This window comes from Anolis sagrei, chromosome X (genome assembly GCF_037176765.1).
Source record: "Anolis sagrei isolate rAnoSag1 chromosome X, rAnoSag1.mat, whole genome shotgun sequence".
Classification (NCBI taxonomy): Eukaryota; Metazoa; Chordata; class Lepidosauria; order Squamata; family Dactyloidae; genus Anolis; species Anolis sagrei.
Window position 1 is genome coordinate 51,712,329 of NC_090034.1, and position 12,279 is coordinate 51,724,607.

Sequence of the window (12,279 nt, forward strand, 5' to 3'; positions counted from 1 at the left end):
GTGTACACTGTAATCCGCCCTGAGTCCCCTGCGGGGTGAGAAGGGCGGAATATAAATATTGTAAATAATAAATAAATATAATAAATAATAATAGAGTAAAATAATAAATGTAATAAAATAATAATAATGGCAGAGTAAAATAATAAATAACCTTGACTTGAGTATAAGCCGAGGGGAGTTTTTTCAGCCTTAAAAAAGGTCTGAAAAACCTGGCTTATACTCAAGTAAAATATATAAAGCCGCTCTGAGTCCCCTTCGGGATGAGAAGGGTGGCATATAAATGTCGTAAATAAATAAATAATATAGGATGTGTGTGTATATATATATACACATACACACACACACATACAATATATTATATTATTAGTAAAGGTAAAGGTAGTCCCCTGACATTAAGTCCAGTCATGTCTGACTCTGGGGTGTGGTGCTCATCTCCATTTCTAAGCCGAAGAGCCAGCGTTGTCCGTAGACACCTCCAAGGTCATGTGGCCGGCATGACTGCATGGAGCGCCGTTACCTTCCCACCGGAGCGGTACCTACTGATCTACTCACATTTGCATGTTTTCGAACTGCTAGGTTGGCAGAAGCTAGGGCTGACAGCGGAAGCTCACACCGCTCCCCGGAATCGAACCTGTGACCTTTCGATCAACAAGCTCAGCAGCTCAGTGCTTTAACCCACTGCGCCACCGGGGGCTCCCTATTATATTATTAGCATAGTACAATATCAGTATTATATATTAATTATATAATTATATATTTTATATTACATGTAATATTACAATATAATGGTATAGTACAATATGTTGTTGTTCATTCGTTTATCATCTCCGACTCTTCGTGACCTCATGGACCAGCCCACGCCAAAGCTCCCTGTCGGCCGTCACCACCCCCAGCTCCTTCAAGGTCAGTCCAGTCACTTCAAGGATGCCCTCCATCCATCTTGCCCTTGGTCGGCCCCTCTTCCTTTTGCCTCCCACTTTCCCCAGCATCATTGTCTTCTCCAGGCTTTGCTGTCTCCTCATGATGTGGCCAAAGTACTTCAACTTTGTCTCTAGTCTCCTTCCCTCCAGTGAGCAGCCGGGACTATTTCCTGGAGGATGGACTGGTTGGATCTTCTCGCAGTCCAAGGCACTCTCAGAACTTTCCTCCAGCACCACAGCTCAAAAGCATCGATCTTCCTTCGCTCAGCCTTCCCTAAGGTCCAGCTCTCACATCCGTAGGTTACTACAGGGAATACCATGGCTTTGACAAGAGGGATCTTTGTTGCCAGTGTGATGTCTCTACTCTTTATGATTTTATCGAGACTGGACATTGCTCTCCTCCCAAGAAGTAAGCGTCTTCTGATTTCCTGGCCACAGTCTGCATCTGCAGTAATCTTTACACCTAGAAATACAAAGTCTGTCACGGCCTCCACATTTTCTCCCTCTATTTTCCAGTTGTCAATCATTCTTGTTGCCATAGTACAATATAAAAAAGGTAAAGGTAGTCCCCTGACATTAAGTCCAGTCATGTCTGACTCTGGGGTGTGGTGCTCATCTCCATTTCTAAGCCGAAGAGCCGGCGTTGTCCATAGACACCTCCAAGGTCATGTGGCCGGCATGACTGCATGGAGCACCGTTACCTTCCCGCCGGAGCGGTACCTATTGATCTACTCACATTTGCATGTTTTCGAACTGCTAGGTTGGCAGAAGCTAGGGCTGACAGCGGAAGCTCACGCCGCTCCCCGGAATCGAACCTGCGACCTTTCGATCAACAAGCTCAGCAGCTCAGTGCTTTAACCCACTGCGCCACCGGGGGCTCCTATAGTACAATATAGTAATATATAATACTGATATTATATTAGGTTCTTGTGGGTTTTTTCGGGCTATAGAGCCATGTTCTAGAGGCATTTCTCCTGACGTTTCGCCTGCATCTATGGCAAGCATCCTCAGAGGTAGTGAGGTCTGTTGGAATTAGGACAATTCCAGCCATGAAAGCCTTCGACAATACATTGATATTATATTATTAGCATAGTACAATATCAGTAGGAGCCCCCGGTGGCGCAGTGGGTTAAAGCACTGAGCTGCTGAGCTTGTTGATCAAAAGGTCGCAGGTTTGATTCCGGGGAGCGGCGTGAGCTTCCGCTGTCAGCCCTAGCTTCTGCCAACCTAGCAGTTCGGAAACATGCAAATGTGAGTAGATCAATAGGTACTGCTCCGGCGGGAAGGTAACAGCGCTCCATGCAGTCATGCCAGCCACATGACCTTGGAGATGTCTACGGACAACGCTGGCTCTTCGGCTTAGAAATGGAGATGAGCACCACACCCTAGAGTCAGACATGACTGGACTTAATGTCAGTGGACTACCTTTACCTTTTTACCCTACAATATCAGTATTATATATTACTATATTGTACTATACCATTATATTGTAATATTACATGTAATATAAAATATATAATTATAATATTATTTTTCTTGCACCGATTCTTTGATAAGAGGCAAATACTGTATCTCCAAAGTTTAAGGCACGCTTCAACCTGGACTGCCAAAGCGATCAAACTGCGCCTGCGCAAATCGGGCTCCAAGGGACCTTAGAGCCAAACCGGAAGCCGCTGTAGCCGTGGAGAGGCTCGAGCTGCGGCAGCCGCTGAGTGGTCCCAGCCCACGCATGCGCTCTTCCGCCTCACATCCCGCACATGCGCCCTGCCGCCTCCCCCTCAGTTCTCCTCAGGCGAGGCAGCGGCAGGTCGTGAGGGGACGGAGCGGAGCCCCGGCCGGGCCCGCGCCCTCCTCTCCTCCCGCCGCCGGCCATGGAGCCCGAGGCCTCGGGCGAGGCCAGCAGCGCAGGGGGGGCCGAGGCCGGAGCCGGAGCTTTCAGCTCCGAGGCCGGAGGGTGGGGACCGCCCAAGGAGACCCCCGGAGGTGGGTGACCACGGCCGCTAGGAAAGCCCCCGGCTTGAGCCTGCACTGGAGGCCTAGCATTATTAGTGTTATTATGGTGGTTATTAGGCATGCATGTGTACATTAGTATTATTATGATCTTCTAGTTATTCTATTATCTGGTTATGAGTCAGGGTCTTTTTAAATCTATGTGATATTATTATTGATTATTGTTGATACTATTATTATTATTTGTCGCTGGTGGCTATTAGGCATGTATTTATGCATTTTTATTTGCTGGTAATTCTATTATCTGGTTATGTGTAGGTCTGTATTTATGTCTATGTGATATTCTTATTGATTATTAGGTTGCTATTATTATTAGTTGCTGGTGGTTATTAGACATGCATTTATTATTATTATTTCCTGGTTATTCTACTATCTGGTTATGAGTAAGTGTGGATTTATGTCCGTGGTACAAATATTGTGTATCTATGTGTGTATGTGGTCTTTTTATTATTAAGTTGGTATTATTATTTGCTGGTGGTTGTTAAGCATGCGTTTATGCGTTATTATCAATGTTTGCTGGTTATTTTATTATCTGGTTATGATTGTGTATTTAAGTCTATGTGACATCATTATTGTGTATTTGTGTGTGCATTTATTTATTTATATCCCGCTTTTTCTCTCCATACGTAGACTCAGCAGCTCACAATTAAAAACATTACAACTTACACAAATATACAATAACTAGCTGCCCCCTGCCACACGTTGCTGTGGCCCAGTCTGTTGATCTGGAAAATAAAGTAATGAGAAAGTGTTGGTTTCTAATCTATGTAATGTCTTTATGCTTGTGGGTAAACAGTATTCCTTGCTGTTTCTTTGTCAGTGTTGATATGGAGATTGTCTGGTTTGCTACTCTGGAACATGCGACATATAATTATCCTTCTTTAGGGGTCCCTTTCAAATCTATGATAGTATATCTCTCTGTGTGTGAATAATATCTATCGATCTATCTATCTGTCTGTCTGTCTGTCTAACTATATCTATCTATGGCTGGATGGCTCTTTGTCAGGAGGGCTTTCATTATGTTTTCTTGCCCTGGTGAAGGGAGTTGGATTGGATGGCCTTAAGTATTTTCTGTTGGCCATGGGGGTTCTGTATGGGAAGTTTGCCCCAATTCTGTCATTGATGGGGTTCAGAATGCTCTTTGATTGTAGGTGAACTGTGAATTCCAGTGACTACAACCCCTAAATGTCAAGGTCTATTTTCCCCAAACTCCATCTGTGTTCATATTTCGGCATGTTGAGTATTCATGCCAAGTGTGGTCCAGATCCATCATTGTTTGAGTCCACAGTGCTCTCTGAATGTAGAGGAACTACAACTCCCAAACTCAAGGTCAATGCCCACCAAACCCATCCAGTATTTTCTGTTGGTTATGGGAGTTCTGTGTGCCAAGTTTGGTTCAATTCCATCGTTGATGGAGTTCAGAATTCTCTTTGATTGTAGGTAAACTATAAATCCCAGCAACTACAGTTCCCAAATGACAAAATCGTAAGTTTTTGAGTGATGGTCACTCCTTGTGTTGAGAGACGTTTTGTTGCCAAATTTGGTGTGATTTCGTTCATTGGTTCTTTTGTTTTTAAGGAACTCATTATGCACAGAGCATTTTTATATACATAGATAGATGAAATAGTATTATTATATATTATAAGTAGTATTATATTTAATATATTAGTATTGTTATATTAAAATATTACTATATATTATTACATTGTATTATTAGTATTATGTTGTAATACATCTATATGAATATAAATGTAATGTTCGTTTGTGGGATTAACATAACTCAAAAACCACTGGACGAATTGACACCAAATTTGGACACAAGTGACCACCACTCATAAAAACATTGAAAAATACAGCAGAAGGAGACTTTAAAAGCCAAAAACAAAATATACATTACAACGCATGCGCAGAGCCACATATCTATATGCAAACACACATATTCACAAACACACACACACACAAAACACATATACACAGACTGGGCTACAGCAACGCGTGGCAGAGGATGGCTAGTTATAAATATATGTATATATAATATATTGTACTATACTACTATTCTGCAATATTATTAGCAATATTAAATGAAATATAATTGCATATATGTATGTGGTCTTTTTATTATTAGGTTGTTATTGTGCTTGTTTTTGTGTGTATGTGGTCTTTTATTATTAAGTTGGTATTATTATTTGCTGGTGGTTATTATTAGGTTGCTGTTATTATTTTCCTGTGTATTTATATGTGTACATGGCATTATTATTGTTCGGTTGCTATTAGTATTTGTAGGTTGTTATTTTTAGATGTGTATGTGGTATTATTATTTGCTAGTTATTGTAATTATTGGAGCCCCTGGTGGCACAACGGGTTAAACCACTGAGCTGCTGAACTTGCTGACCGATAGGCCAGTAGTTCGAATCCGGGGAGTGGGGTGAGCTTCCGCTGTTAGCCCCAGTTTCTGCCAAACTAGCAGTTGGAAAACATGCAAATGTGAGTAGATCAATAGGTACCGCTCCGGCGGGAAGGTAACGGTGCTTCATGCTGTCATGTTGGCCACATGACCATGGAGGCGTCTATGGACAGTGCTGACTCTTAGAAATGGAGATGAGCACCGCCCCCCCCCCCCCCCCCGAGTCAGACACGACTTGACGCAATCTCAAGGGGAAACCTTTACCTTTTTATTATATTTAATGTATATATTAGTGTTGTTATATTACAATATTATTATATATTACTGCATTGTATTATTAGTAGTGTTATATTGTACTACATTATAATATTAATGTTATTATGTATATATAATATATTATGTCGTACTATACTATTCTGCAGTATTATTAGTAATATATGCAATATAATTGCATATGTTTATGTGATCTTTTTATTATTATTTGTTGGTGGTTATTAGGTTGCTATTATTATTGCTATTATTATAGGAGCCCCCGGTGGCGCAGTGGGTTAAACTGCTGAGCTGCTGAACTTGCTGATAAAAAAGTTGCAGGTTCGAATCTGGGGAACGGGGTGAGCTCCCACTGTTAGCCCCAGCTTCTGCCAACCTCGCAGTTCGAAAACATGCACACGTAAGTAGATCAATAGGTACTGCTCCAGCGGGAAGGTAACGGTGCTCCATGCAGTTTTACCATCCACATGACCTTGGGGGTGTCTGTGGACAACACCAGCTCTCTGGCTTAGAAATGGAGATGAGCACCAACCCCCAGAGTCGGACATGACTGGACTCAATGTCAGGGGACAACCTTTACCTTTAAGATTATTATTGTGTATGTATTTATGTGTGTATGTGTTATTTTTATTAAATTGGTATTATTATTTGCTGGTGGCTATTAGGCATGTATTTATACATTATTATTATCTGCTGATTATTCTTTTATCTGGTTATGATTAAGTGTGTATGATTAAGTGTCTATGTGATATTGTTATTGTATATTTATGTGTGTATGTGGTATTTCTAATATTAAGTTGCTATTATTTGCTGTTGGTTATTATTAGCTTGATATTATTTGTTGGGTTTTTTGGGTTTTTTTTGTTGTGTCAGGAGCGACTTGAGAAACTGCATATAAATGTAATGTTCGCTTCTGGTGTGAGAGAATTGACCGTCTGCAAAGACGTTGCCCAGGGGACGCCTGGATGATTTGATGTTTTTATCATCCTTGTGGGAGGCTTCTCTCATGTCCCCGCATGAGGAGCTGGAGCTGATAGAGGGAGCTCATCCGCCTCTCCCTGGATTCAAACCTGCGACCTGTCGGTCTTCAGTCCTGCCGGCACAGGGGTTTAATCCACTGCGCCACCAGGGGCTCCAATCTATTTGTTGGTGGTTATTAGGCATGTTATTTATGCGTCATTATTATTATTATTTGCTGATTATTTTATTATCTGGTTATGTTTAAGTATGTATTTAAGTCTATGTGATATTATTGTGTATGTATGTGGTATTTCTATTAAGTTTTTATTATTATTTGCTTGTGGTTATTATTAAGTTGCTATTATTTGCTGGTGGTTATTATTAGGTTACTATTATTATTTGCTGGTGTTTATTAGGCATGCATTTATGCATTATTATCTGTTGGTTTTTCTGTTATCTGGTTATGAGTAAGTGAGTATTTAAGTCTGTGATATTATTGATTATTATTAGGTTGCTATTATTATTTGCTGGTGATTATTATTATTAGGTTTTATATACATATACATACATATATATGAACAGCACCAAAAATGAACAAACGTCGGAATAGGAACATAGACATTTAGATATTAAGAAACATTTTCAAAAGCAAGGTTAAAACCCATTGTTGAAAAGTGGTAGTTAAAACGATATTAAACATTTATATGCTGACAATGGAAAATACTGAAATAAATAGTAAAACCTTCACAGACTGTGACAGCACCTTGCATCAACAAGCTATTGCTGCTGCACAAAAGCTAGCAACTTTGGCAGTAATTTCGTGGTGTTGATCAACCAAAAGATAATTATTATTTGCTGGTGATTATTATTAGGTTGCTATTATTATTTCCTGGTTATTATTTTTAGGTATCTATATGTGTGTTCTGAACTTTTTGCTTGTTAATTGCTGATTATTATAGTTAATTGTTGGTTATTACTTTTCTTAGGGTATATAAGTCTCTCTGAGTGTGGTTTTTGTTGCATACTGCCTAGTTATTAAATACTTATTAATTTTATTATTATTTGCTTGTCATTATTTTTATTATTAGGTGTATACATTCATGTGTGTGGTATTTGCTGCCTAGTTGCTAAATATTGTACTGCTAATTAAACATTATTATTATTATTATTATTTATACATATAAGTGTGCATGAAGAAATTTATTGAAGTTTGCTAGTTGTTAATTTCTAGTTATTATTAGTTTCTGGTTATAATTATTAGGTATAGTAGTTACTTGTTGCATACTGCTAGTTCTTCATTACTGATTATTATTTCTAATTGTTGGTTATTTTTAGGAGGATGTATATTTGTTGCATACTGCTATTTGTTAATTACTGGTTATTATTTTTAATTGTTAGTTATTATTTTTAAGAGGGAATATGTATGTGTGTATATGTATATATACACATACACACACACTTTCACACTCTCATACATATTTATCTATGCTCCTATTCCGACGTTTGTTCATTTTTTGATGCCGGTCACGGACTATAATACAGCACATATATGTGCCTGCATGGTAGTTATTTGTTGCATACTTCTAGTAGTTAATTATTGATTATTATTATTAATCGCTGGTTATTATTATTAGATGTATGTATATGTGTATGATTAATAATATAATTATAAATGATTGCTAGCTTTCCTAATAACAGTAGGAATGATCATTATTCATACCCACTAAGCATTCCTCATAGCATTGTCAGTGATGGCATTTATACTAACAAAGTCGTAGCAAAGTCATCCAAATTGGTATTAATTTCAAAGTAACATTAGCAGCATTGCCTATTATGGCTAATAATGTTAACAGGGATAATGTTAACGCTTGGTAATGTTCCTAACATCATGAGGCAACAGGATATGCATCCTTTATCCAAAATCCCCAAATTGGCTGAGATCGTGGCTGCTTTGCTTTCTGATGGTACACACACGAATCATTAATATATTGTATAAAAGGACTTTCGGGTTGTGGCTATAAAGTGCATATGAAATCTGAATGAATTTTGTGTTTAGATGTGTGTACAGATCTGAGCATTGGGGGAACAGAGTTCGAATCCACATTTGGGCATGGAAAGGTGACCTTGAGAGCGTCATACTCTCAGCCTCAGAGGAACGCAGTTTGTCCGAACAAATCTTGCCAAGGAAACCCTGTGGTGGGTTCACTGACTTGAAGGCACACAACTGCAAAAACAGCAATGCATTTCTGAATCAGATGATCATCAACAGCATTAAGGCCTCCTACGATTCCTAAAAACATTACTAATCTCCTTCACACATCATTATCATTTCCTCCATCATATTATCAATAGAGGCAGCATCACTTCCAAGCATTCCCAATCACATTATCAATAACCATATGTTTCCCCTCCTCTGATAGAATCCCATCAGCAATGAGAGTAATAAAAACGAACGATAGTTTTGGACTGTTTTAAATAGCTTAGTCTTGCTTCGTTAGCTGTACAACATCACCCTGAAGATCTTTGCAGCATGGCCGAGAAAGAAATATTCCCATCAAAAGTAGTAGCAGCCACTTATTATGGAATGCAATCACACAGCTATTGCTCCTTACAACATGAGAGTACAAGTCGACCTGCGATGATGCCATACATTTAATGGCTTTTCTTAGGAAACAAATACTCAGAGGTGGTTTTGCCAGTTCCTTCCACAGGGTGGATATTCCTTGGTGAGTTCCCATCCATTTATCAGAACTTTTTTGACACGGCGGGTCAAATTGTAAAGGAAAAAAAATACATGTCATTGCTAGTTATGCCTTTAAAGTCTCTGGTCTTAAACAAGATCTTAACCAAGACTGCCCTTTCTTAACTGCCAGGACAAGATGGGATTTGGTGCTTTTAGGGTCTATAGGCCCTAAATACTCACACATCTGGCAAACCCATGAATGTCACAGGGTTTTCTTAAGCCAGGAAGACTCAGTGGTGGTTTTACCAGTTCCTTCCTCTGGAATAGACCTGACAGCTATTATTATACTGCATTATGCAGAGACACAGATATTGAGATTGAAAGATAGCGCATATTAATACAATCATTAGAAATTATTCGTAATGCTAGCAATAATTAATTTTGTTTTATGACGCTGATGACATTGAGAACATGATGTGTTGCATAGTAGGAGGGCAATGGTGGACCAGTTATTTAAAATATTATTAGCGATGCTTCATGCGCGCACACACACACGTGTATGTGTGTGTATATGTCATTAATGTAATTAAGGATGTCTAGTGTTTATGGTAGTAACAGTAGGATACGCTGTGGAGGAGTGAGAAAGAAATGCATAGAATCAGTTGTCAGGATATTAATAGAATCCCTAGTAAGGCTGGTAATGCCTAAAATTTATTCATGTATTTTAATTCTTTCCTGGCCTTTCTCTGACAACGCACTACAATAAATAGTGACAAACATATGGCAGGTACTGGATAATAGGAGGAAAGGAAACCATGGGACGGTTATTAAGAGAAATAATGCCACAGGAGACAGTAATAACAGCAGGAAAGTATCAATGGATTGTGCAGCCACAGATACAACCACCAAAGAAAATTCCAAAAGACAAACCTTAATTTTCTAACTTACATAAGAGGCAGCATTTTACAACACCATTGTATATAATAAGATTTAAGTATCTATGGATTTGGATATCCATAGGGTGCCTGAATACCCTGCGGATATCAAGGGGCCACTGTATTGATAAAATCTCTGAATATTAATTGCTCTTTCAAATGACAAATGAAACAGTTTGTATTACACGGGATGGGGTTTGGGGAACCCCCATGGTATTTGCCAATTTGTTTCCTTGTTATTGTGCCATTGCTGCCATTGATAGTGACCAAGAATGAGTGCATTTTCATTATTCAGAATCAGGAGTCCCACATTCTTATCAGTATTGCTAGTGTATTGTTGAAGGCTTTCATGGCTGGAATCACTGGGTTGTTGAAGTTTTTCCCCCGGCTATATGGCCATGTTCTAGAGGCATTCTCTCCTGACATTTCGCCTGCATCTATGGCAAGCATCCTCAAAGGTACTTCTGAGTATGCTTGCCATAGATGCAGGTGAAACGTCAGGAGAGAATGCCTCTAGAACATGGCCATATAGCCCGAAAAAACCTACAACAACCCAGTATTGCTAGAGTTTATCGGAATTGTTAAAAATTGGTGAAGAAGTCGTTTACCCTAAATGCTATTGGACAATATATGTTGTTGTTGTGCCTTCAAGTTATTTCTAGCCAATTGTGATCCTCAGGCAAACCTATCATGGGCTTTTCTTGCCCAGATTTGTTCCGATGAAGTTTGCCATTGCTTTCCTCTGAGTCTCAGAGAGTACATCATGCCCATGGTCAAGTGGGAAATTGAATCCTAGTTTCCAAAATAAGTCAACATTCAAATACTCGGGAGGTTTTTTAAAGCAGAGATCTGGGGGCCAACTTTCAGGAGGGCTTGGGTTGTGCATGGCATGAAGTTGAACTGGATGGCCCTTGGAGGTCTCTTCTAACTGTAGGACACTATGATTGTGGATGCACAGCTGCTGCATACCTTGCTTGTGGTAGTTAGGCACACATAAGGATAGAAAATGTTTTCTTTCCATCTCTGTCTTTGTTTATTTGCATTGTTTACTGCCACAACCCAGCGCTCAAAAAGTCCTCACATCACCATCTTTCCTTCACTGGTGCTAATAAAGTTGGCAAAGGGGGCCAAGCAGGTGAAAAAGCCTTCATAAAGAAAAGGCTGCTTCACTGTCATAGGCTTTGTGGACTGAGCTCTCCTTGTGCTATTTTCAGCACTGAGCGTGTGTGAAGCTCTGCAAACGGCAATTGGCACGGCTTTGTGGCTGCAGATTGCATGCACCCGGCCCTCCACAGATCTCAGTAAAACGTCGATGCTGCAAATCATATTTCTTTCTGCTGGAAGGTGCTTGAGTGGTACGGCGTGTGCTTTGAAGCCGGGGCGAGGGGGAGAAATGGTGCATCAATGCCTTGAGTTTTAGAGTTGCTTTGTTTGCAGTATGACTCAAGGGTGCTAAGTAGCTTAGGCGGCTGCAGAAAAGCTGTTCTTCACCCTGAGCAGATTATACTGAATGAGTGTAGGAAGCAGAGAGGGAGGGGGGCATAGCCTTGAGAGCAGCAAGGTTGGCTTTTGTATATAAAGACAAGAATGTCGGATCTTAAGAGTTGGAAGGGACCCATAGGGCCATCCAGTCCAGCCCCCTTCACCCAATTAAAGTGCTCTGAATGGATGGCCCATCTAACCTCATCTGAAAAAGCTAGGCATGGGAACAGCAGAAAAAGGAGATTCAAACACACGTTTCCCACTATCCAACAGCTCTTTACTGTCAGAAAGTTCTTCCTAATATTTCGGTTTAATCTCTTTTCCTACCATTTGAATCCATTGCTCCATTGTGTCCTAGTTTCCAAAACAGAGTGATGGGCGCTGTTTTTCATGCAAGGGCGCATTGGCCTGGAGAGGCTGCCAGTTTTGAGGACGGCCTGTTCTGAAACCATCTCTTGCTGCAACCTTCCTGCCCTTGGTTGTCTAGACTTGGGAGATCTCTTCCTGGGCTCTTATTAATGTCTTTGTGTTTTCTGAGCTGGATGCAGAGCAGATTGTACGAAGTACGCAGCGGAGAAGTGCCATTTGTACATTCAGTTGTCCTTTTCCCTTGGC

The 12,279-nt window shown here is 40.1% G+C and overlaps 1 protein-coding gene across 1 annotated transcript in view; it reads left to right on the top strand.

The window, feature by feature from the left end:
* The first annotated feature begins 2,526 nt into the window (after positions 1–2,526).
* PIP5K1C (phosphatidylinositol-4-phosphate 5-kinase type 1 gamma) overlaps positions 2,527–12,279 on the top strand; it is a 51,072-nt gene continuing 41,319 nt past the window's right edge. The window contains 2 exon segments of the mRNA XM_060785115.2: positions 2,527–2,775; positions 2,777–2,903. Coding sequence (XP_060641098.2) covers positions 2,650–2,775; positions 2,777–2,903 — 253 coding nt within the window. The 5' untranslated portion in view covers positions 2,527–2,649.